At 41.7% G+C, this 27,626-nt stretch overlaps 1 protein-coding gene across 3 annotated transcripts in view; it reads left to right on the forward strand.

The window, feature by feature from the left end:
• LOC132829666 (A disintegrin and metalloproteinase with thrombospondin motifs 19-like) overlaps positions 1-27,626 on the forward strand; it is a 520,482-nt gene that overhangs the window by 150,957 nt on the left and 341,899 nt on the right. For all 3 annotated transcript variants that reach the window (XM_060847015.1, XM_060847030.1, XM_060847023.1), the window contains exon 8: positions 12,524-12,629. In XM_060847015.1, the coding sequence (XP_060702998.1) occupies positions 12,524-12,629 (106 nt within the window). The remainder of the gene's footprint in view (positions 1-12,523; positions 12,630-27,626) is intronic.

Raw genomic sequence — 27,626 nt, forward strand, 5'->3', positions numbered from 1 at the left:
CCCTCTCACCTTAAATTTATGCCCTGTACCTTTAGACTGCTGGGGAAAATACCTTGGCTATTCTCCTTATCTATGCCTCTCCTGCTGTCAGGTCACCCTCAGCCTCCCACATTCCAGGGAAAGGTCCCAGCCTATGCAGTTTCTCCTTATAACTCAAAACCTTCCGTCGGTAACATGCTTGTAAATCATTTTTACACCCTTTCCAGCTTTGTAATTTTCTTTTGATAGCAGGACAACCAGAATTGTAAACAGTATTGCAAATGTGACCTTATCAATAAAAGCAAATTACTGCGGATGCTGGAATCTGAAACCAAAAGGGAAAATGCTGGAAGATCTCAGCAGGTCTGGCAGCATCTGTAAGGAGAGAAAAGCGCTAATGTTTCGAGTCGAACTGACCCTTTGTCAAAGCTTTGACAAAGGGTCAGTTAGACTCGAAATGTCAGCTCTTTTCTCTCCTTACAGATGCTGCCAGACCTGCTGAGATCTTCCAGCATTTTCCCTTTTGGTGACCTTATCAATGTCTTGTACATGTCCCAACTCCTGTACTCAATGCTCTGACTGATGAAGGCTTGCATGCCAAATGCTTTCTTCATTACCCAGTCTACCTGTGACACCACTTTCAAGCATATCATGTACCTGCACGTCTAAGTCTCTGTTCACCAATACTTCCCAGGGCCCTAACATTAACTGTGTAAGTCCTGCCCTGGTTTATCTAACCAAAATGGAACACCAACATCATCAGAATTAAATCCATTGGCCCAGTTGATCAAGATCCTGTTGTACTCTTAGATGGCCCTCTTCACTGTTGACTATGCTACCAATCGTGCTGTCATCTGCAAACTTACTAAACATGCTGCATTGTCACCCAAATCATTTTATAAATGATTACCAACAATGGACTTAGCACCAGCCAAGGCAGCACACTGTTGTTCACAGGCCTCCAGTCTGAACAACAACAAGACAACTTTGTATTCAATGGGTTAGCTCTCCCTGGATCCCTTATGATCTAACCTCTCTGTCTGAATTCGTTTGTACGTTTTGGTTATTGGATCCTTGTCAGATGACTCTGAAGAAGGGCTTATGCCCAAAACATCGATTCTCCTGCTGCTTGGATGCTACCTGACCTGCTGTGCTTTTCCAGCAACACATTTTTCAGATGACTCTGATGCCAACTGATGTTATTTCGGCCAGTTAGTTAACCTCTAGTGCCATCTTATTTTCAATTGGTTTTAATTATTTCTCTGCCTTAATTAATCAGTTCATAGATCATCCCTTCACTTGCTGTTCAGCCTGTCGTCGCTCTACTCATATTATTTGTACTTTATCGGTTAACATTCTAAACTCCCTGGAATTGTCTTGTCATTACCTCTCCTTGTATATATTCTGTGCCCATGTGCCTCTGTCCATTTCACCTGATGAAGGAGCAGCGCTCTGACAGCTTGAGATTTTAAATAAATCTGAAGGACTATAACCTGGTGTCACAGGACTTTGACTTTGTCCACCCTAGTCCAACACCAGCACCTTCACATCATACTTAAAATGTGCCCCTGGACAAATGCGATCTGTCTGAAGCTACTCTGTACGGTTCCTGACACTTGCTGAACCATGGCAGATGAGGCAATTGGTGTTCCATTTTTTGGGCATGGGACTGACGATCGAGTTGGATACCCTGGTGCTTAGGCAGGGATCAGCAATGGAGGCCACAACACCAGACCAAGACAACCTGGTCTGAAGTAAAGCAATCTCAGGCATCTGAAGGAATGCCCAACACGGTAGGCAGGAGTCAATGTCCTTCTCTGTTCCGCCAGTGTCTTTTCTCCAATACCTGTGGTACTGAATCCACCTCCCACAAAGTGGCACTTGCTCTGCCACTGTCTCACCATTGTCTGTAAAGTCTTGCCTCATTCACCCTCTCCCAATCCAATTGTGACACCACTAACCCCCTGCACGCCCTCTCACTTGCTTCAGAAACTTTCCCCCCTGCACCAACAATAATAACTGTAACAGCCACTTTCATCTTCCTAGTTATGTATCTCTCCCATTACGGGAACAGATAGCTCACAACAGAGCTGAAATAATCAAGGTGACTGGTGTGCTGCCTGTCATTTAGCTCCATTCAGTATTGGCCAAGGGATCGGAGGCTACCCTGATGTACTACCAGGATCCCTTGAACAAAGGCTTATTCCCCTTTACTGGACTGAGTCCTGCTGACATTTATGGCAAACTTCCTGGCTTTGTCTGAGTTAAACACAGTGATAAAACCGTATTAATATGAGCCAGATATTACTAACTGAGATGGTGATGTGCACAAAGACAGTGTAAGGCCAGGATCAGCTGGAGATACAGCCTGACCCATGAGCTGGGGGTGTATCTCTGAGCACACTGTTGTGTCCTTGCTGCAGTGCTACAATGAGAGTTTCTGGTGCAGCATTAAAGTGCAGAAATGTCCTGTGAGTGGATTGGAGAGTTGTCACGAGGCTTCATAAAGACTGGCTCAAGTCAAATACCAATAAGCACGATCATGGGGTAGTTGTGAGCAGTGACCATGGAGCATGCTCTGAGATTTTGGTGCCCACAGCCCAAGGGAAACGTTTGGAGAAAGTGACGAGTTGAACTTGCCACAAACCCGCTCCAGTTTCATGCCAAGTTTGCTTGGTGAGATTGCTGGAAAAGCGCAGCAGGTCAGGCAGCATCCAAGGAACAGGAGATTCGCCTCCAGGCGTTGTGGTCGTGAAGAAGGGCTTACGCCCGAAACGTTGAATCTCCTGCTCCTTGGATGCTGCCTGACCTGCTGTGCTTTTCCAGCAACACATTTTCAGCTCTGATCTCTAGCATCTGCAGACCTCACTTTCTCCTGCTTGGTGAGATTGGTAAGATTGTAGCTGGTGGTGAGTTGGTCTTTTACTATAGTAATAATATCAAAATAACTGGCTGAGAACTTAATCAGAATACTGAGAATCTCATCATGCTGCCTGTGTAGAAGATATGGCAAGATGCTCTCAACATCAAGGTGGAACTTAAGACCATAAGACATAGGAACAGAAATTAGGCCATTCAGCCCATCAAGTCTGCTATGCCATTCAATCATGGCTGATATGTTTCTCAACCTCATTCTCGCACTTTCTCCTCATAACCCTTGATCCCCTTGACAATCAAGAACCTATCTACCTCTACTTTAAGTATACTTAATGACCTGGCCTCCACAGCCTTCTGTAGCAGTGAATTCCGTAGATCAGCCACTCTCTGGCTGAAGAAGGTTTTTCTTATCTCTGTTCGAAAAGATCTTCCCTTTACTCCAAGGCTATGGCCTCGGGTCCTAATCTCTCCTACCAATGGAAATACCTTCCCAACATCCACTCTGTCCAGGCCATTCAGAATTCTGCATATTTCAATTAGATCCCCCTCATCCTTCTAAATCTAACCGAGTATAGACCAGCATCCTCAAGTGTTCCTCATATGTTAAGCTTTTCATTCTTGGCACCATTCTCGTGAACCTCCTCTGAACATGCTCCAGGACCAGTACATCCTTCCTGAGATATGGGGCTCAAAACTTCACCAAATACTCCAAATGTGGTCTGACAGAACCTTAGAGAGACTCAGAAGTACATCTCTGCTTTTATATTCAAGTCCTCTCAAAATAAATGTCAACATTGCATTTGCCTTCCAAACCCCTGACTCAAGCTGCAAGTTTACCTTGAAATAATCCTGGACTAGAACGCCCAAGTCTCTTTGTACTTCAGCCTTCTGAATTTTCTCCCCATTAAGAAAATAGTCCATGCCTCTATTCTTCCAACCAAAGTCAATGACCTCACACTTTCCCACATTGTACTCCACCTGCCAGTTCTGTGCCCACTCTCCTAACCTGTCCAAATCCTTCTGCAGCCTCCCTGCCTCCTCAATGCTACCTGCCCCTCCATCTGTCTTTGTATCATCTGCAAACTTAGCCAGAATGCCCTCAGTTCCTTCATCTAGATCATTAATATATAAAGTGAAACACTGTGGTCCAAACTCTGAGACATGCGGAACACCACTTGTCATCGGCTGCCATCCTGGGAAGGACACTTTTACCTCCACTGTCCACTTTCTTCCAAACAGCCAGGCGTCTATCCATGCTAACACCTTGCCTCTGACACTGTGGGCCCGTATCTTACTCAGCAGCCTCCTGTGTAGCACCTTGTCCAAGGCCTTCTTGAAGTCCAGGTAGATAACATTCATTAGCTCCCTTGATCTAACTTGCTCATTACTTCCTCAAAGAACTCCAGCAGACCTCACCTTTATGAAATCCAAAATTGCCAAACAACTCTTCTGATGCTGCCATTGTCTTAGCACAGCACATATCTTTTAGCCTGAGAAGGTCCCACTCTCTATAACTACAAGAATGTGTATGGCCAAGTAAACACATCTGAAGTGAATAAATATGAATCTGATAACCATCATGAAGACCCAGTTGTAGGATGATGAGATTTGGGTCCTGAATAGTGCAGGATAAATGATATTCAATGAAACAAAAGCATGCTCAGTAAAGGTGGGATGGCTGCAATGTGAAACAAGAGACATTTGTGCAAATGTTAGAGGTGATCCTTGGTTCAGGAGATCAGGATGTAGAATCTGTTTAGGTAGAGGTTACAAATAGTTTGGGAAGGAAGTTGTCACTAGCAGGAGACGTCTATAGGTCCCCTAACAGTAACCACCATGTGGGCCAAAGTATACAAGAAGAGATCCTGTGTCTACGTGATAAAGGAGCATTGTTTTATCTACCGTGATAAGGTATGGGTGCACACAACTGGAAAAGTCTGATTGGCAGGAATAGCTTGCTCAAGGAGTTCATAGAATTCATTTGAGAGAGTTTCTAATCATAATATATTTTGGAATTGAGCAAGTTGATGTGAACTTGGTATTGTGTAATATAACCAAATTTATTCATAACCTCAGCATTATTGGTAGCAGCAAACACATCATGTTTGAATTTTACATCCTGTTTGAAAGGGAGGAGACTGGGACGAAGACTAGTATTTTAAACCTTCTCTGATTTCACTGTGGAGCTTTTTGTCAAACCATTCTAGCAATAACTACAAAACAGAAGTTGGAAGGGAGAGAGGAACTTAGTTAAATTACAAATGGTACTGAACAAACTGATGGGGAGACAGGCTGATGTCTCTCTCAGTTTTTCTCTACCCTGCCCTACCATTCTGACTGTCATTGCCCAGATTACTGTTTATCACTTGTCTCTACTTTTTGATGTACCACATATTTCCACCTTGTCTATTTTTCTCTTGGCTCCACTATTTTGTTTAAAACCCTCTCTACTAAGTCCTGCGTTATGCAGTTCACAAGAACATTGGCCCCCCAGCATGGTTCAGGTGTTGATCAATCTCCTTGATGTCTGTGCTGGGCAGATGTTAGAATTTATTATTTAAGAGATTATAGACTGTACAGTTAGAAAGACTCAAGGTAATTGGGAAAAGGCAGCATGGTTTGGTCAGAGGGAAATCATGTTTAACTGAATTGTTGGAGTTCTTTGAAGGTATAATGTGCGCAGAATTACTGTTCTTGGATTTCCGGAAGGCATTTGATAAGGTGCCACATCAAAAGTTATTGTGCAAAGTAAAAGGCCATGGTTTAAGAGGTAGCATATTAGCTTGGATAGAGGTTTGGCAAAAAAACAAGATTGGCAGGATCTGACCAGTAGAATCCCACAGGCATCTGTTCTGGAGCCTACGCGTTTTTTTTACAATTTATTCAATGACTTAAATGTAAGCAGGCATGGTGGTTGAATTCACAGACCACAACAAGATAGGGAGGAAAGCTTGTTGTGAGGAAGACGTAGTTATAGACAGACAGCGATAATTCAGTGAGCAAAAATCCATTGGATTGAGTACAATATAATTGGGAAAATGTGAAGTTTGTCAGGAACAATGAGTATTCCTTAAACTAAGGATTCCAAGGTGCTGAGCAATTTTAAATGTCACAAAGGTTTAGTATGCAAATACAGCAAATGATGAAGTAGGTCAGTGGGATACTATCCCTGTTACATGAAGAGTTCAACATAAAAATAAGGTTTATTTATTCCTTTATTCCTGATGAAGGGCTTTTGCCTGAAACGTTGATTTCGCTGCTCCTTGGATGCTGCCTGAACTGCTGTGCTCTGCCAGCACCACTAATCCAGGATAAAAATAAGGTGGCATACTTAAGCTGTACAGTGCGTTGGTTAGCCTACAGTTCAAATACTGTGTGCAGTTTTGGTATTCTTATTTAAGAAAGAATGTAAATGCATTGGAGGCATTTCAGAGAATGTTTTCTAGATTGATGCGTTGTATGGGTGGGCCAGTTTCCAATGGAGTTTAGAGAGTGAGGGGTGACCTCGTTGAAGTGCAGAAGATCCTGAATGGTAAGATTGATGTGCAAGGGACACTTCAGTCCAGAACTTGGGGCACTCTTTTAAAATTAATCATTGCCCTTTTCAGGCAGCTAGGAGATTGCTTTTTCTGAGAAGGTTGTATGACTTTGGAACTCTTTTAGTGTGATTTATTATTGTCACATATACCAAGATACAGTGAAAAGTATTGTTTTGTTTGCTTACTAGTCAAATTGTACCTTACAAAAGCACATCAGTGTAACAACAGAATGCAGCATATAGTGTTACAGCTACAGGCTAGGTGAAAGAAAGATCAACTTTAATATGAGAGGCCCATTCATAACAGCAGGGAAGAAGCTGTTCTTAAATCTGTTGGTATGTGTTTTCAGAGTTTTGTATCTTCTGCCCAATGGACAAGGACAGAAGAGCATATAACCAGGGTGGGAGGAGTTTTTGATTATGTTGGCTACTTTCCCAAGGCAGTGGGAAATGTAGATAGTGTTATGGACTAGGCCAGGCCACTCAAAACATTCTTAAGCAGGCAACTCCAGACCATAACTTTGCAATTTCGTTTGGTAAGTGAAGAGTGAACATTACCTGAAGTAAGCTAGCTAGGTTGATTACTAGGGTTTAAAACAGGCAAAAATGTATTCACAAAATTACACAATGAAATATAAAGAACAGAATAAAGAACCCCTACAGAACTCAACCTATCCAACTAGACTTAATTATGCTGTTGTGAATATACACAGCAGTCCCAATAAGCAAACTCCCTTCACAAACCAGTATAAATGGAACACTTGCTTACAGGTTGAAGTTGAAGAGCAGAAAAGAGAGAGAGTTTCCACACAGCTCCCTATTGAACTTCCTAGTTCAAGACTGAACTAAAACTGCTCAGTCCAGCTCAAGAGCTGACCACACCCCTTTCATTATAGAAGTCACTTCTAAAACATGATCACTTTGGCCTGAAGTCTCATCTGTTTACATACAAACAAAAGGCCTCTCCAAATTCTTTTCATCTCTGTACCAAATCAGACTGATCAGAGCCCAGCCTGGTTTATTGGTCCTCTGAAAAAAATCAAGGAACCAAGGAACAGCTTTCAGATAAAAAAAGGGAGCAACTTTGTGACAAGAGTCAATGGAAGAAAGGCTGGTTTCATGATGGGCTGGGGCTGGAGTCACAACTCTGTCATCTCTCACAGTCTTGGGCAGAGCAGTTGCCATACCAAGCTGTGATGCAGCCAGATAGGACGCTTTCTTTTGTCTCAGAAGGTGATGGAGTCGGAGTGAATGAATATTTTTGAGATGAGATTGAGAGATTCTTGGAGAAAATGAGGACTGCAGATGCTGGAGATCAGAAGAGTGCGATATTGGAAAAGCACAACAAGTCAGGCAGCATCTGAGGAGCAGGAGAATCGATGTTTCGAGCATAAGCCCTTCATCGTTAATAGATTCTTGTTAGACAGTGGAATTGAAGGTTATCAAGGAATGTGAAATTTGAAACAAACAGCTTGGCCATAAGTTATTGAATAATAGAGCAGGTATCAGGGGCTGAATGGTCTACTTGTGCTCCTATGTCATATTTTGTGTGTAATTTTATCCTTTCCTTTTTAATATCTTTGTATTTTAGTGAATAGCAACCTTATTAGTTGTATTATAAATTAAACTTTCTCTTGTTTAAAATATAACCAGCAGCACGGCTTTATGTTTTTAAAAATTAAACACTGGTAAATTGAAAGGGGACGACTTCCAAGTTAATATAAATGCTTGGTTCATGGAATACTCTGAGAAAACTTGTCATATGTGGTCAAGGCAGTTTACTTTGAAGAAAAATAGGTATGTGTGCCACATAAAGTTCATACATAAATTCTAAAATACCCATTCCAATGTGAAGCCATCTCTGTCAACAGTTTCACTATAGGGCATAGGAGGACAACCTGTTGGTGGCTTCATAGTGATGTCACTGGAGCAGTAGTGTAGAGGTCCAAAAGGGCATGGGTTCAAATGCCAACATTGTTCCTGCTGGTATTTTAATTTAATAAGATGTGGAATTTTGAAAATCTTAAAATGGTCCAGTCAGTGATGCTCCTATCCTATACATTCCTGAAGAAGGGCTTATGCCCGAAACGTCGACTCTCCTGCTCCTTGGATGCTGCCTGACCTGCTGCGCTTTTCCAGCAATACATTTTTCAGCTATCCTATACAAGAAAAGCAATGAAAACAAAACACAACAGTTGAAGTTTGTTCCCTGGAATATCCTTTTAAATAGTTTTTATGAAATAATTTAAGAATATTAATAACGCAATACTTGAGTACTCCAGGCGGAAGTGGGTACTGCAAATGCTGGAGATCAGAGTGGTGCTGGAAAAGCACAGCAGGTCAGGCAGCATCCGAGGAGCAGGAAAATTGATACTTTAGGCAAAAGTCCTTCATTAGGCATGAGGCCTCATTCCTGGTGAAGGGCTTTTGCCTGAAACATTGATTTTCCTGCTCCTCGAATGCTGCCTGACCTGCTGTGCTTTTCCAGCACCGCTCTAATCTTGACCTGAGTACTCCAGTGTTGCATGTTTTCCCTCTAAACAGTTTCTAAAAGGGAGATGATGGTAATGTCACTCGGTTGGTAATCTAATATTCCAGCTTCATGTTCTGGTAAGAATATAAAAAATAATAACTGGAGCAGGCAATTCAGCCCATCGAGCTGGTTCTGCTATGTGAGCTGCATCTCAGCCTCAACTTCACTTTCCTGCCCGCTTCACATAATCCTTTACTCCCCATTCCTAATTAAAAATCTGTCTATTTCCTCCTTAACGTTGTTATTAAATAGCTTGGCATCCACCACTGCCTGGCAGGGTCAATTCCACAGCAGGATGAGTAAAGTAATTCCTCCTCAGCTGTTTTGAATCTGATGCCCCTTATCCTGAGACTATGATCTCTCATTCTGGATTGCCTTACAAGGAGAAACATCCTCTCTCTGTCTACTTTTCAATCCCCCTTGACATTATATGTACTTCAGTTAGATTACCTCTTATCCTTCTAAATGCTGGCCAGAACTGTTCTAAACTGCTTAATCTCTCATTTGCAAGCCTTTCATCTCTGGAATTAATCTAGTGAACCCTCTCTGAACTGCTTCCAATGGAATTGCATCTCTCCTCAAACAAGGACACCAAAACTATACACTGTACTCAGATGCAGTCTCACCAATGCCTTGTACAATTGCAAGGACACTTCCCTATGTTCCCATGTTATTCCTTCAGCAATAATGCTATAGTTTAGTTTGCCTTCATTATAACTTGTGTGTTAGCTTTCTGTGACTCATGCACAAGGACACCCTGATTCGTCTGCACTGAGGCATTTTGAAGTTTCTTTCAATTCGTTAATAAGTTGCCATTTTACTCTCTGACAAATGAATAACCTCACACTTCCTAACTTTAAACTCAATCAGCCAAATTTTGGCCAATTCACCTAAACCTTCCATATCCATTTGCAATTTCCTTACTTTTTCATTGCAACTTATTTTTCCATCTATTTTCATATCATCTGCAAATTTGACTTTAATACTTTCTATCCCCATATCTAAATCACTAACATGGGTTGTAAATAGTTGGGGTGTATGGACTGAGCCCCATGATGCCCCACGAGATACAGCTGTGCCAACCAGAAAGTGTTCCACTTATCCCAATTCTCTGCTTTCTGTTGGTTGGCCAGTCCTTTATCCAAGCTAATATGTTACTGCTAACCCCATGTGATCTTACTTTGTATATTAACCATTTGTGCAGCACCTTAAGTGCCATCTGGAAGTCCAGAAAAACTGCTTACACAGAACTCCCTGTTACCCACTTTGCTTGTTACATCTTCGAAGAACTCTAGCAAATTAGTCAAATGTGATTTACCCTTCACAGAACCTTCACAATACTAACTTTAATGGCTTGTGTTTTGACTTTCTGAATTTATTGTTTGCCACTTCATTAATAATAGAATTTAGCAATTTACTGATAATGCATATTAAACTAACTGTTCTATAGTTTCCTGCTTTCTGCTTCGCTCTGTTTTTGAATAATGGTGTTGCATTTGCATTTTTCTGAACCACTGGAAACTTTTCAGAATCTAGGGAATTTTGGACTATTATAGTCACTGCATCCACTATCACTGCTGCACTTCCTTGAAAACCCTCAGATGTAGGCCCACAGACCTTGGGGATCTATCTGTCTTCAATCCCAATAGTTCGCTCAGTACCTTTTCCCTAGTGATGATGACGGTTGTAAGTCCCTCCCTTTCTATAACCTCTGTATGACTGGTTACTATGGAGACGGTACTAATGCCCTCCACCATGAAAATTGAAGTAAAGTATTGTTAGTGTTCCCACTCTTTCTGTGTTCCACACTTTTACCCCTGTTTGGGACAAGCATTCACTACTATTACTCTCTTCCCTTTTCATATGTCTTATCGAAGCTTTTGCTCACCAATTTTTATATTTTAACCCTCTGCAAATATATCAAGGAGATTGCCTAGACCCTAGCTTTTAACTTATTTCAAGGCAAGTGAAAGGTGCTGTGTTCCAGATGTAATTTGATTGGTTACACTACTCAGCTTTAACCAAAACACACTTTATTTTTACACCACTGTTAAAACAAACAAAAGAAGGATTAGAATAATTTATCTCTATTGGAAAACTTAACAGAATAATATATTATTTAATTTCTAAACAGCAATTATTTCAGTACAGTAACATTCCAAACAGATTGTCTCACATGTGATTCTGGCAGCAGGAAGAGAACAGAGAGAAAGATATAGCAGCTTCCACAGTCAACTTCAAAACCCTAACAGCTGAAAATAGCTAAACTAAAAAAAAAGCCCTGGTTCTGCAGGGAGCCACACTCCACCCACTCATGCTACTTCTGTTTTTCCAACTTTAAAAAGAACCTCAAGCTCTCAAAAGCTTTTTATGTGATTGGCTTGGAGGAGACAACTCCGTACCTTTCTCTCAAAACCTCCTTTAAAAGAAAAGGACAAAATGTACCTCTTAAAGCCATAGTGTCATCACAATTTGCAATTGTTTTCTTCCATAACTAATATTTGCTCATTTTACTGCTTTTTAGTAACACTTTGGTCCTTTGAAAGTTTCCCAATTAGCCATCCTAACACTGAACTTTCCAATATAGTTTGCCTTTGCTTTTGTCCTTGAGCTATCTTTAACATTCTTCCCTAGCCCTGGATGCTTTTCCAACCCTCCCCAGCCCTTCAATATTTACTGAACTATTTGCCACTATTCATCCACTACACATCAAGTGTCCTACCTTTCAGTCTTTCTGCCCAGCCCACTAGGGTCAGATCTGTCCTGATGTCTAAGTAATTATATTGTTTAACTCCAGAAAGCGAGTGTAAAACTCCAGTTTCTTACCCTCCAAATAATTTGAATTTCTAACTTGCGATGATGTCTCTTCATAGAGAATTCTTTACTATCATTAATTAATCCCACCTCATTGCACAACACCCAGTCCAGAATATCCCGCTCCCTGGCTGGTTCCCCAGCACATTTGCTCCAAGAAATAATACCTAATGCACTTGGAATTTTCTCTTGAGGCTACCTTTGTCAATTTACTTCATCCATTCCAAATGAATATTAAAGTCAACCATGATTATTGTTGTATCTTTGTTACAAGCCCTTGTATTTTCTGATTTATATTGTGCCTGACTGGTAAATCCAGTCAAGAAAGATTGTAAAACTTGAATTCAGTAGAAATTTGGAATTATAAGGTAGCGTAATGATAAGCATGTAACTATTGCCACTTGTTGTAAACATCCACCTGGTTTATCACATCCGATCGGAAAGGAAACTGCCATTTTTACCTGGTCTGGTCTATATGTAACTTCAGACCCCCAGCAGTGTGGTTGTCTATTAACTGCCCTTTAAATGGCCTGAGCAAGCCACTCCGATCCAGGGGCAACTAGGGATGGGTAATAAAAGCTGGATCAGTCAGTGATGCCCATAACCCATATAGAAATAAAAATAAAATTGTTGATTTGATTATGTTTTACTATTCAAAAGATTTACCAATGTTGATGGGCAACTTGTATAAAACCTCTCAAAATAGGTCATCCATTTATGAAGAAGTAAGAGTTACTATATTGCTGTTTTTAATTTGCCTTGTTTGTATTTTATTTTGGCAGGTATAGCATACCTTAGTGGGATGTGCAGTGAAAGAAAGAAGTGTGTTCTTGCAGAGGACAATGGACTGAATCTGGCCTTTACAATTGCTCATGAGATGGGTCACAAGTAAGTAACAATCAATGATAGCCATGGTCTTCACTTTAAATACTTTTACGAGGTAGGAAGCAAGCAGCACTGATTGAGTGACAAGGATTCATAAAGTGATAAACCCAAACGTATTCAGAAGAAACTTTTCTTTTATTCAAACAGTGCTTAGAATATGGAATTTGCTATTAGATAGAGTCGTTGAGGCAAATGGTGTAACTCGTTTAAGGTGAGGTCAAGTAAGTATATGAGAGAGAAAGAAATATAAAGCTAATTTGGATGGTTCACATCAGGTTGGAAAAAACATTTTGAGCAAAAGCACCAGCTTGGGCCAGTTTAGCCAAACTTGTAACTTCTCTGTAGAACATGAAGTACTGGTGTGAGGAGTGTGAGGGGTAAAGGTGTGCAGCATGCCTGAGTGTGGAATGACATTGAACTAGTGTAAGAGAATTTTAATCTTCTAGAAACATAGAAAATTGGAGCTGGAATAGGCCATTTGGCCCTTCGAGCGTGCACTACCATACAATAAGATCATGGCTAATCATGCAATCTCAGTATTCCATTCCCACCCTCTCTGCATACCCTTTGATCCCTTTAGCCACAAAGGCCATGCTCCTTGAATGTATCTAATGAACTGGCCCCAACAGGTTCCTGTGGGAGAGAATTCTTCAGGTTCACTCCTCTCTGAGTGAAGAGATTCTTGCTCATCTCAGTCCTGAATGTCTTACCCCTTATTCTTACACTGTGACCCCCAGTTCTAGGCTTCCCCAACATCAGGAACATCCTTTCCACATCTAGCCTGTCCAGTCCCAACAGGACTTTATATGTTTCTATGAGATCTCCCTGAGATCCAATGAGATCCTGGTACAGCACGAGGTGAAGCGAGTCCCTGTACATGCAATTTACCTTGTTGATGCTGAGTACCAGTGAGGAGCAGACTGGAGGCTGGAGTGATGTGGGACAAGGGGAATCCCAAGTTCCAGAATGGTACATGGGGAATCCCAAATCCCAAATCCCAGAGCAATATGTTGGAAATCCCAAGTCCCGGAGCGGTACGTGGGGAATCTCGAGTCCTGGAGCGGAACGTGGGGAATTCCAAGTCCTGGAGTGGTATGTGAGGAATTCTGAATAACGGAGCGACACGTGGAAAATCCCGGGTCCTGGGGTGGTACTTAGGGAATGCCAACTCCCGGAGCAGCTCGTGGGGAATCTCGAGTTTTGGAGTGGTATGTGAGGAATTCCGGGTCCCAGAGTGGTACTTGGGGAATCCTGAGTCCTGGAGCAGTACATATGGAATTCTGAATCCCAGAGGAGTACATGGGGAAATTCTGTATCCTGGCGCAACACAAGGCGAAGTGAATTCCAGTACAGCATGACTGATCTTGTTGCTGCTGAGTGCTGGTGAGGAGTGGGCTGGAGTGATGCAGGACAGTTGTTGGATTTGGGCCTACCACTGCTGCTGTTTGGAGTTCTTTATTGGACTGTAATTATAACTACCTCGATTCTAGTATTATTAAACACTGCAAGTAATGCTACTGCTTTCCATTTAATTCTCTTTTGTATCCAAGATTTGTACCTAGCTAAGATGGCACCATTAAAGGCAGCTATTGTAAAATTTTTCGTTGTACTTCTGTACTGGATACAAACGACAATGAAGAATATTCTATTCATTCTTCTAAATTCAAGTGAATACAAGCTCATTTGATCAAGTCTTTCCTCGTATGACTTCTAGTTGAAGAAAATTGAAAACATGAATTATACAAAACTTTCTCAAACACACGTATGTTTGTAATTATGTGTAGAGGGTAGGGAAGGAAGATGTTTAGTGTAAGTATCAACTGTAAAATGATTGTCATGTGGAAAATATCTACATAGGATCCAGAACCGAGTCTGTACAGAAGTCCATCTTTTTGATTTTCCAATCATATGGATTTTTTAAATCAAACCTAATGAGCATCTTTAGTCTGTCTAGATATTTATAAGGATTCTGGCTTATTATTTCAATATGTTCTGGGCTTTGGCATAATTATACCTGACAAATATATAACTGTTGCAACAATATTGATGCAAAACATTGAAGAAATCACTGTTCATGGAAACTTCAGGACCCAGCCAGTATGTTGAGTTTCTTCAGCTAATTGCCTTTAACAAGAATCAAATTTGTTTTTATTACAATGTATGGATTGTATCATTCAGTTATTACAATGTATGAATTGTATCATTCGGTTGCATTGTGTAATTATTAGTCATTACAAGTCTAAAAAAAATTTAGCTATTTAGTTTAAAGTTGCTTGGATGACATAATGAACAGACAGGCGTCTTGGATGACCTCTTGTCTATTTGTTAACTTGCCAAAGAAACTAGAAAGGGATTTGTCATGTCTTGGCAACTTTTGTGTACATAACAGCAATATTCAGCTGTGACAAAATTTCTGGATCTTGTGCTACAAGTTATTGTTGAGGTCAGCTAATCCTCAGGGGAAGAAAAGGCTATCATGGAAAAGTTGTTTCACTGAAGCTAGTGAAGTGTGAATATTTTTAATGTAATTGGATTAAGAATCTAATTTTCATTCTAAACAAAATTGTGAGATAATGTAAACCCACACAGCGTAGTCTACTTACAAAGTAAAGGGCACTGCATTCTCTGGAGCTGACCCTATGATATTTGGCAAGATTAAATACCGAGAGAAATCAGCCAGCTTAGCATTTCAATGCAATGTGTAATTTAAGATGAAAGGGTTTCTACTTTTGGAACCAAAGTAGGAGTTAAAAGATAAATTATAGGCATTAAATTTTAAATCTATTTTCTGCATAATTTTAAATAGTGCCACATCGTTCCCAGGTTCAAGCAATATTAACTCAGAACAATTGAAAGCAATTATCAATTTGAATTTATAAATGAAGCACCACTACTTAACAGAATGTATTGGGAAATTACCAAGATATTGGAATAACTCAATGTTATTTCACTATTAACCACTACCAGTAAAATTAGGTCTGCTTTATTGTTATCACCAATTCAGATATATTACTGTACATCTCAGGATAGGGCTTGAACCTGGGCCTCTCTTGGCTCAGAGGCAAGGTCGCTATCACTGTGGCACAGGAGCCCTATGGGTCTGTTTTATGTCATTATATCTGGAAGTGTTATCACACACAACTGAATGGCTTTCCACCAACAGATCTCCCTGACTTTTATTTTGTTTTTAACTATTAGCCACCACCAGAAAAACATGCATGCAGCCAATTGGATATTTACCATGCAAAGCTCATAATGGGCAAAGTGAACCATCACGAGTGATGGGGCAGGGTGAAATGGGGAGGGACACTGGGAAGGGATAGAATCAAAATGGAGTCAGACAGGAAATAAGACACTGTGTCCACCACGGTGCCCAACTCTCTCTAAAGACATCGAGAGCATTGATGGACTCCGTGTTGTCTGTCTCTTTGGGTCTGCTGTTTTATTTAATACCCAGAATCGAATCTAAATTAGAATAGAATAGAAATTTATTGTCATGTGTATTTTTACATGAAAAATCCAGTGAAAGGTTTTATAAGTCACCCCACCACAGTGCCTATCTCAATGACTGAAATCATTCATAACAATAACAACAAATAAAATTAAGACAAGGTTCATCACAGTTATTGGCTCCTGGACCTAGGGAAAACCAATTAATGAACAATAGAATACCGAGCAGGACAAGACCACCATGCCAGGACAAGACCACTATGCCAGGATGGGACCACCATGACTGACTGCTGGAACACTTGGCCAGAAGCCTCTACCAAAGAGCACTGTCATGCAGGGCTGAGACTGCCTGCCAGGCTGCTGGAATACCTGGAGGTCAATGATGAAGACGACCTCCACACAGCAAAGAGACTTCTGTACTGGGTCAAGACCACCACACTGGGAGACTGCCATTTCTCTTCCCCTTCCAGGGTGCCCAGGCCCAGCCTTGAAGCCAGTGCCTCAGCCCAGCCTGTGAGTCCGAGCTGTGGGAATCAGCCCAACTTGCTCCTCACACACCAGGAGACCCTGGGCTGGAATAGAACTGTTCGAGGAGAAAGTGAGGACTGCAGATGCTGGAGATCAGAGCTGAAAATGTGCTTATGCCCGAAATGTTGATTCTCCTGTTCCTTGGATGCTGCCTGACCTGCTGCGCTTTTCCAGCAACACATTTTCACCTCTGGAGTAGAAGGGTGTCTGGCTGAAGCTGGTGTTGCCACCACCACCACCATCAAAGGCTTCCTCCCTCACCCACTACTCTCCAGACCCAAAAGAAGAGAAAATGAAGAAAAAGATCCCCAGAAAAATGAAGAGAAAAAGAGAAAGTAAGCCAACTGGCATGGCCGAAGCCCGGGCTCAACCCCCTACTCTGCTGCTTTCACACACAAAACTGAGGAAATGAGGAAACTGGAGAAATCTGAGTTCATTCCTCGTGGTTGGAGGGTTCCTAGGCGGAAGATGAGGCGCTCTTTCTCCAGCTGTTGTGTTGCTATGGTCTGGCGATGAAGGAGTCCAAGGACTTGCCTGTCCTTGGTGGAGTGGAGGGGGAGTTGAAGCGTTGAGCCACGGGGAGGTTGGGTTGCTTGGTCCGGGTGTCCCAGAGGTGTTCTCTGAAACGTTCCGCAAGTAGGCGGCCTGTCTCCCCAATATAGAGGAGGCCACATCGGGTGCAGCGGATGCAGTGAATGATGTATGTGGAGATGCAGGTGAATTTGTGGCGGATATGGAAGGATCCCTTGGGGCCTTGGAGGGAAGTGAGGGGGGAGGTGTGGGCGCAGGTTTTGCATTTCTTGCGGTTGCAGGGGAAGGTGCCGGGAGTGGATGTTGGGTTGGTGGGGGGTGTGGACCTGACAAGGGAGTCACGGAGGGAATGGTCTTTTCGGAATGCTGATAGGGGAGGGGAGGGAAATATGTCCCTGGTGGTGGGGTCTGTTTGGAGGTGGCGGAAATGGCGATGGATGATGCGATGTATATGGAGGTTGGTGGGTGGTAAATGAGGACCAGTGGGGTTCTGTCTTGGTGGCGATTGGAGGGGCAGGGCTCAAGGGCAGAGGAGCGGGAAATGGAGGAGATGCGGTGGAGAGCATTGTTGATCACGTCTGGAGGGATATTTATTTTGTCTAGGTACCTCAGCTTCCACCTAGGAACCCTCCAACCACAAGGGATGAACTCAGATTTCTCCAGTTTCCTCATTTTCCCCTCCCCCCACCTTGTCTCAGTCCCAACCCTCGAACTCAGCACCACCTTCCTAACTTGCAATCTTCTTCCTGACCTCTCCGCGCGCCCCCCCCCCCCCCCCCCCCACTCCGGCCTATCACCCTCACCTTAAACTCCTTCCACCTATCGCATTTCCAATGCACATCACATTTCCAATGCCCCTCTCCCAAGTCCATACTCCCTACCTTTTACCTTAGACTGCTTGGCACACTTTCCTCATTCCTGAAGAAGGGCTTATGCCCGAAACGTCGATTCTCCTGTTCCTTGGATGCTGCCTGACCTGCTGCGCTTTTCCAGCAACACATTTTCAGATAGGATTCATAATCATCTAGAAAAGAATAATTTGATTAGGGACAGTCAGCACGGTTTTGCAAAGGGCAGGTCGTGCCTCACAAACCTTATTGAGTTCTTTGAGAATGTGACCAAACAGGTAGATGAGAGTAAACCGGTTGATGTGGTGTATATGGATTTCAGCAAGGCGTTCGATAAGGTTCCCCACAGTAGGCTATTGTACAAAATGCGGAAGAATGGGATTGTGGGAGATATAACAGTTTGGATCAGTAATTGGCTTGCTGAAAGAAGACAGGGGGTGGTGGTTGATGGGAAATGTTCATCCTGGAGCTCAGTTACCAGTGGTGTACCGCTAGGGTCGGTGTTGGGTCCACTGCTGTTCGTCACTTTTATAAACAACCTGGATGAGGGTGTAGAAGGGTGGGTTAGTAAATTTGCAGACGACACTAAGGTCGGTGGAGTTGTGGATAGTGACGAAGGATGTAGGTTACGGAGAGACGTAGATAAGCTGTAGAGCTGGGCTGAGAGGTAGCAAATGGAGTTTAATGCGGACAAGTGTGAGGTGATTCACTTTGGTCGGAGTAACCGGAATGCAAAGTACTGGGCTAATGGTAAGATTCTTGGTAGTGCAGATGAGCAGAGAGATCTCGGTGTTCAGATACACAGATCCTTGCAAGTTGTCACCCAGGTTAACAGGATTGTTAAGAAGGAGTTGTGGTTCAGGAATGAGGAAAGTGTGCCAAGCAGGCTAAGATAAAAGGTAGGGAGGAGGGACTTGGGGGAGGGGCGTAGAAATGCAATAGGTGGAAGGAGGTTAAGGTGAGGGTGATCGGCTGGAGTGGGGGTGGGGGCGGAGAGGCCAGGAAGAAGATTGCAGGTTAGGAAGGTGGTGCTGAGTTTGAGGGTTGGGACTGAGACAAGGTGGGGGGGGGAGGAAATGAGGAAACTGGAGTTTCCTGAAGAAGGGCTCATGCCTGAAACATCGATTCTCCTGTTCCTTGGAAGGTGCCTGACCTGCTGCGCTTTTCCAGCAACACATTTTCAGGGTTGTTAAGAAGGCATACAGTGTTTTAACTTTTATTAATAGAGAGATTGAGTTCTGGAACCATGAGGTTATGCTACAGCTGTACAAAACTCTGGTGCGGCTGCACTTGGAGTATTGTGTACAGTTCTGGTCACGGCATTATAAGAAGGATGCGGAAGCTTTGGAAAGGGTGCAGAGGAGATTTACTAGGATGTTGCCTGGTCTGGAGGGAAGGTCTTACGAGGAAAGGCTGAGGAACTTGCGGCTGTTTTCGTTAGGGAGAAGAAGGTTGAGAGGTGACTTAATAGAGACATATAAGATAATCAGAGGGTTAGATAGGGTGGACAGGGAGAGCCTTTTTCCAAGTATGGTGACGGCAAGCAAGAGGGGGCATAGCTTTAAATTGAGGGGTGATAGATATAGGACAGATGTCAGAGGTAGTTTCTTTACTCAGAGAGTAGTAAGGGTATGGAATGCTTTGCCTGCAACGGTAGTAGATTCGCCAATTTTAAGTACATTTAAGTCGTCATTGGACAAGTAAATGGACGTACATGGAATAGTGTGGGTTAGGTGCGCTTCAGATTGGTATGACAGGTCAGTGCAACATCGAGGGCCGAAGGGCCTGTACTTTGCTGTAATGTTCTATGTTCTAGTAAGAATGAAATGAAGTAAAATCAAGTGAGGTGAGATAGATGGTTCTATTTCCTTTCACTTGGCACTCTGTTCGGTTGGCTTGTTTACAATGGGTCAAAGCCAAAACAGCTGAATGTGTTTGAATGACAAACAACTCTGAAAATCAAGCATATGATTTGCCATCTGGGATCATTATTCATCTACAGAGGGTCACCTTTATAAAATCCGATGTTATGATCGATCAGTCATGAAGGTGAATGTCTTTGAAGCTAGTGCATTGGGTTAGAGATTTAATCTGACGATTTCAGCAAATTTGCAAAGCAAAATCAGATGAGTTGCAGTTAAATCTGCGGAAGAGACATTGCATGTGATGTATTCTACTCTTTTACTTCCCCGATGAAGGGCTTTTACCCGAAACATCGATTTCGCTGCTTGTTGGATGCTGTCTGAACTGCTGTGCTCTTCCAGCACCACTAATCCAGAATCTTTTACTTCCCAGTTAATCCAGGTTTGGTTTAGTGTGTGGCTGAATAAGAGAATCTTCTGAAGGGGATAATCACTTTGCAGCTATTTTTTTGTTGGCAATTTATGCATTGACATTAGGTTGAAGAACTTTTGATCAACAAAGTAATAGTTTAAAAAGTAATAAAGCAAATATAAGTTGACTAATTTTATAATATTCTTACTTTCTTTCAAGATATCAGTGTTTGGAAGCCACTAGGAAGTAGAATTCACTGTTTTAAGTGTAAAATGAGTTTTGCAAGGATAAATTGTTCCTTTCTCACAGTTATCTGGTGAAGTGGATCATTTCCCTATTACTCAGTCAGACATTATTACATACAGTCAGTTCTGCTATAATGCAGTAGTTCCATTCTCATGCAATCCCATCTTATAAGAAAAATCACATAATAACAACACCATTCAAACTAATGCAGCTGAAATTACGTTATAATAATGCTTTAGAAACAGTGTTTTCTAAACAGTGTTTTAGAAACAGTGTCCACAATTTGTCAGTCATGTTACAGTGAATTTGTGTTAAAGAAACGTGTGTTATAGCAGAATGTCCTGTGACAGGCCATTGGAACGGCCAGATGGTTGGCCATGCTGTTAAGATGAAAACTTACACTTCGGTTGAACAAAATATTTTTTGTTTTTTTTAACTTTTTAAAATTTATGTTACAGTTTCTCACAATAAGGAGCACAAATCATGAATGCAAAATTCAAACTGGGCTGATATATAAATAAATTTATAGAGCATGTAATACAAGTGTATAAATAAGCTGGTCATCAAATACTGTGGTTAAGGGCTGGTTCTTTGGCTGCGGGTTTCTTTGGAGATCTGTTCAGTAAGCTGTGAGGTGGCCCACAGCTTCATCATATCAATTTATTTTGCTCACTTCATGCATTAAGCCAGGCCTTGGATTGACCAAATAATAAAGAGATCTCATTTAGAGTCGTAGAGTCATAGAGAGGTTCAGAATGGTCCAACCGTCCATGCCAACCAGATATCCCAACCCTGTCTAGTCCCACCTACCAGTACTCGGCCCATATCCCTCTTCCTATTCATATACCCATCCAAATGCCTTTTAAATGTTGTAATTGTACCAGCCTCCACCACTTCCTCTGGCAGTTCATTCCATACGTGTACCACCCTCTGTGTGAAAAGGTTGCCCCATAGGTCTCTTTTATATCTTTCCCCTCTCACCCTAAACCTATGTACTCTAATTCTGGACTCCATGTTATAATATTTGAAGTGCTCATCCAAATATTTTTTAAAGGTTATAAGGTTTCCAGCCTCGACTACCTTTCCAGGCAGTACATTCCAGATTCCCACCACCCAGTGAGTGATAAAAGTTTTTTTCCGAAATCCCCTTACTCTAAAACTATGTTCTCTTGTGATCAACCTCTGAGCCGAGGGGACCAGCTGCTCTCTATTCATCATGTCCAAATCCCACCTAATCTATACACTTCAATCATGTCCTCCCTCAATCTTCTCTGCTCTAAATAAAACAATCCAAGCCTACCTAGTCTCTCCTTATAGCTCAATTTCTCTACCCCAGGCAACATCCTGGTGAACATCCTCTGTACCCACCCCTGGTGCTATCCTTCCTGGAGTGAGATTACCAGAACTGCACATTGTACTCCAGCTGTGGCCTTACCAATGCTCTGTACAACTCCAACATTATCTCCTTGCTCTTATACTCCATGTCATGACTAATGAAAGCAAGTGTCCCATATGCCTCCTTAACAATCCTATTCACATGCTCTGCCGACTTCAGTGATCTGAAAATAATTACCCCATGACCCCTCTGCTCCTCTAAACTACTGAGTATCCAACTATTCATTAAATACTCCCTCATCTTGTTGCTTCTTCCAAGATGCATCACTTCGTTGTTTTCAGGGTTAAATACCATCTGCTATTGATCTGCCCATCTGACCACCCACCGATATCTTTCTGTTGCCTACAACCATCTTCTTTGCTACTAACCACTCTACTAATCTTGGTGTCATCTGAAAATTTGCTTAATATTCCCCTCACATTTACATCTACATCATTTATATATATCACAGACAATGAGGGTCCCAGTGCTGATTCTTGTGGTATATCACTGGACACCAGCGCCCAGTCACTCAAACAGCCTTCTACCACTACCCTTTGTTTTCTATGACTAAGCAGGTTTCTGATCCCTCTGACCAGGTTTCCTTCAATTCCACGTGCTTTAATCTTTCCAATCAGTCTCCCATTTAGGATCTTGTCAAAAGCTTTGTTAAAACCCATATAAACTACATTAACAAAATTTCCCTCATCTACACACTTGATTGCATTTTCAAAAAAATTCTGACAAATTTGTTAAGTCTAACTTCCCTCTGACAAAGCCATGCTGACTATCCCTAATTAACCCCTGCTTTCCAAGTGGGTATTAATTCGCTTTGTCAAAGTTTTCTCTAATAATTTCCCTACCACTGACGTAAGACACTGGTCTGTACTTTCCTGGTTCATCTAAAACGTGGAACCACATTAGCTGTCCTCCAGTCTTCTGGCACTTCCCCTGTGACAGAGGGGAACGTTTTGTCAGAACCTTGCAATTTTCTGTCTTGCCCCCCACAGCAGCTTGGGATGCAATTCATCTGGGCCAGGGGATATGTAGGTTTTTAAGTCCAACAGAGCCTCCAATACGTCCCCATTTATTAAGACAAACTGCAGAAGCTCCTCATAGTGTTTTTTCCTTAATTCCACACCTATGTTCTTCTTTTCCAGAGTGAAGACTGAAGAAAAGTATTCATTTAATTCCCTTCCAATATCCTAGAGCTTCATACACATGTTGCCCCCTTGGTCCCCAGTAGGCTCTATTCTTTCCCTGATTAACCTCTTCCTTTTAATGTATTGATAAAATACCTCAGGATTATCCCTAATCCTTTTTCAAGTCCTTTTTCAAGACCCCCTTTTGCTCTTCTAATTGCTTTCTTAAAAGTTTAGTTGCAAAGAATTCTGTCCATCCAAAACTTTGACATAAGCTTTTTTTTGTGAATGCCAGATGGTTTGTTTAACTTTGTTAAACAGCTGTTAATGCTCACAGTTATGTCTAATGTTAGAATCTGGTACATGAGATTTTCTGAACTAAACATGCCAGTTCATTGTGGAGAAAGGGTTTATGATCTATTTTCCAAAGATACAAAACACAAAGCAAACATAGTTTTGACTCTGTTTTCGTTATTAATAAGTAATTGTTTGGTTACAGCATCTGCTCTATACCTCTGGGCTGTTTATAAAATAGCTATGAGATTGTGCCACATTTCCATCCAAGATGTCATTTTATGATTGTGATTGAGTGAAGGAATTAAGCAGACATTCCTCCTCAATTGTGTTGTTCAGTGCCATTTCCTGATGTTCTAATAGTAAAAATTATGTTGCCCAATGGACTGTATCAGCTGCAATAGGCACTCAAGATTTTAAGATTGTCAAAAGCTATTAGATTAATTTTCCATTGTAAATTATTCCCATGAAATTTTAAAATCCAAATTGACTCATTACTTTACTGTCAAGAGACTGGCCTGACTGCTTCCAATTGGTTGCCACATTTTTCCTCCATTATCAGCTGCGGAGAGGTTTGAGATACCACTTGGAGAATGTCCCTTGCCAGATTTTTATCTTGTCATTTATTTTTCCTCTCAGCCATAACTCGATGCTTCTCCATACGGTCACAAATTAAACGCTGTCTGAATTGGAAATCATTCTTGGCTTTAGGTGACCATACGCTCTCACTCAGAATCAGTGTACCTTTGAAAGTTCAAGAACAACCAACACATGGAATCACAGAATTTTACAGTACAGACAGTAGCCATTCGACCCATTGTGTCTGTACAAGCTTCCAAAAGAGCTACCCAGCTAGTCCCAAGCTCAAGCGCTGTCTTCATTATCCTCTAACTTCATCCCTTTCAAATAAATCCAGCTCTCTTTTGAACCCTCCTATGGAATCTGCCTCCATCGCTCTCCCAGGCAGCACATTTCAATCCTAACAACTCTCTGACTGAAGAAGTTTCTCCTCATCTCACTCCTAGCTCTCTTGCTGATAGTTGTGGAATTGTCACCCCTAGTTACTGGCATACCAATCAGTGCAAACAGATTATCCTTCTTTACCCTGTCAATATTGTTCATTATTTTGAACACCTCAATAAAGTTACCTCATAATCTTCTCTGTTCCTAAGAGAATAAGCCCAATCTCTTTAATCTTTCTTGTATCTAAAATCCCTCATTCCTGAGATCAATACTGCTGAATAACTATAAGATCTGAAATGCATTAGCCTTTTATTAAATTGTGATATGTTGCACTCTACATAAGGGATTGCAGTTTTAAGGACTTTACTGGCCACATAAACATTAAAATAAATTATCTATCTTTAATCTGAAAAATTACTCCAACTGTTTCTGAGAGGTCAAAGGGAACAAAAGGTCAGTAATCTAAAGAGGAGACACTTAATGTGTGGTCAAGTTAACTGGTTTTAAAAAGGCTGTGAAAAGTGAAGAGTAAAATGGATAATTCTAAGGGGGCTTTGGGGAGGAAATTGCCGGCCTGGCAGCTGAAGACAAAACTGTGATTGATGGGTTTCAAGCTAGGGTTAAACAAGATTGGGAGTTTGGAGAAAGGGAGGGATTTGAAATGGTAGTTAACTGGTATTTCAGGTAGAATCGAAATAATGGATGGTACTGATGGAATGCAGCCAGCAAAGGTTCGGAGATTGTGAGGCCAAAAGGAAATTATTGATCAATATCAGACGTGAAAGCTGTGGTCTGTGGATGACAAATGGAAAATGGAGTCTCTCACTCATCTGATGATGACATAGAGTACAACGATTTGTTGACTGGGCAGGTAAATGGAATCAGTGATAAATGCGCATATATTATGATGGGCCCTGAAGAGCATAGCTTCGGTCTTCTATATGTTGAAATAGTGTAAATGTTGAAGTAATGTAAGTGTTGAAGTGGTGTACCTTGTGGATAGTCTAAATTGGGCTGTCTCAGCAATTGAAGCTTTGGACAAAGCAATAGAATGTTAGATCTCTGTGTCTTCTTCATGAAGTATGTGGGCACTAATATTCTGAAAGGGCAATATGTACACGAGGAAGTGGAAGGAATCCATTAGACCATAAAATACAGAAAGACATCGGAGCTGAATTAGGCCATTCAACCCATCAACTCTGCTTTTCCATTCGATCACGGCTGATATATTTCTCAACTCCATTCTCCTGCCTTCTCCCCATAACTCTAGATCTCCCTTAGCAATCACAAATCTATCCATCTCTGTCTTAAATACACTCAGTGACTTGGCCTCCACAGCCCTCTGTGGCAATGAGTTCCACAGCATCACTGCTTTCTGGCTAAAGAAATTCCTCTTCATCTTAGTTCTAATGGGTTATCCCTTCAGTCTGAGGCTGTGCCCTCAGGTCCTAGTGTTTAGTGGAAATATTTTCTCCAATCCACTCTATCCAGGCCTCTCAGTATCCTGTACATTTCAATTAGATCCCTCTCATCCTTTTAAGCTCTATTTTGTACGGACCCGGAGTCCTCAACTTCTCTTCATATGACAAACTCCCAGGATTATTGTTGTAAACTTTCTCTCAAACCCCTCCAATGCCAGCACATCCTTCCTTAGATACAGTGCTCAAAACTGCTCATAATGTTCCATATACAGTCTGACCAGAGCCTTATACTGTGTATCTCTGCTTTTGTATTCTAGCCCTCTTGAAATGAATGATAACATTGCATTTGCTTTGCTCACTGCCAATTGAACCGACTTGTCAATGTTAAGAGAATCCTGTAATGGGAATCCCAAGTCCCTTTGTGCTTCAGATTTCCAAATCTTTACCCTAGAAAAAAAATTATGTTTCTATTCTTCCTACCAAGGTGCACAACGTATTCCATTTGCCACTTTTTTGCCCACTCTCCTAGTCTAGCCAAGTCCATCTGCAGCCTCCCTGCTTGCTCAGCACTACCTGTCCTTCCACCTATCTTTCTGTCATTTACAAACTTAGCAACAATGTCCTCAGTTCCTTTGTCCAGATTGTTAATGTATTGGAAGTAACACAATACCCAACCCATTCCTCATGGAATACATCTCAACAATGTTGCGTTTGGGCTGTTAAGTTTCTAAGCCCATAGCTCTATCCTGTCCCTAGACGTCTGTTGGATAGATTTTGAAGAATTCTGGAAATGATAGTACAATTGTAGGAAGGGAACTTTCATTACGATTCGCTAAGTCAAATTGGAAACAAGTGAAGGCAATCTCACCAGAAGGGTCAACACTGGGAAAGTATTGGAGGACAGAATGGTGACATTCAGATTGAAGAGATTCCACCTGACACAGTGAGAAAGCTGGGCACATCTGCATCTGGAGTGGTATCTTTACAAGTTCATAACTCAGGTAATAATTGGGTATGTCAGAGTGGAACCAACTGCAGAGCTCTCATTTCTGAAAGGAAAGCCCTCCTGTTAAGTTCAGAGTAAAATTATTAGTTAATTTGAAAGAGTGATACATAAAACACAGCAAAATTATATTTCCTAAGCAAACCTCATCTGCAAGACCTCAGAGCCAATCTGACCTGATTAATGACTTGACCACACGTGCCAGACATCAAAGTGACAGGCTCTGGAGCATTCATCGCTTTATCCTTTTGCTTCAGGGATAGCCCATTGGCCAATACTTTTTTCCCAGAAAGTCAATCCTAACAAAGAAATCTTTTCTCATTTTTCCGGAAGAAGGTATGTGTTTACCTATGAGTTGGGGACATGTGAAGAAGGAAATGTTTATATTTCTTTGTGACTAATTCTATATATCAACCAAGTATTGTACCTAATTTAATATATTTTGTTTTGACTATAAATCAATGATTTTTTGTTAAGAATCCAGTGAGTGGATCTTACCTTAAATAGTTCTCAAATTTATTGATTATTTTGGTAATTGGGATAAATATTTTTATTTTGTGTTGTGATCTGTGGGATAGTGAGACTGCAATGATGGAGTACTCCTCCATCCTCAGTTCCAACATAAAAATAGGGGCCTGAAGCAGGATACAATATGCAGACAACATTTAATTGAAAGTGGGATGCTAATAATTGGAAACTAATAAAATGAAACACACATCAGGGCGGCACGGAGGCACAGCAGTTAGCACTGCTGCCTCGCAGCGTCAGAGACCTGGGTTCAATTCCTGCCTCAGGTGACTGACTGTGTGAAGTTTGCACATTCTCCCCGTGTCTGCGTGGGTTTCCTCTGGGTGCTCCGGTTTCCTCCCACAGTCCAAAAAATGTGCAGGTTAGCCTACTGGCTAAATTGCCTGTAGTATTAGGT

The sequence above is a fragment of the Hemiscyllium ocellatum genome, chromosome 2, assembly GCF_020745735.1.
Source record: "Hemiscyllium ocellatum isolate sHemOce1 chromosome 2, sHemOce1.pat.X.cur, whole genome shotgun sequence".
Lineage (NCBI taxonomy): Eukaryota > Metazoa > Chordata > Chondrichthyes > Orectolobiformes > Hemiscylliidae > Hemiscyllium > Hemiscyllium ocellatum.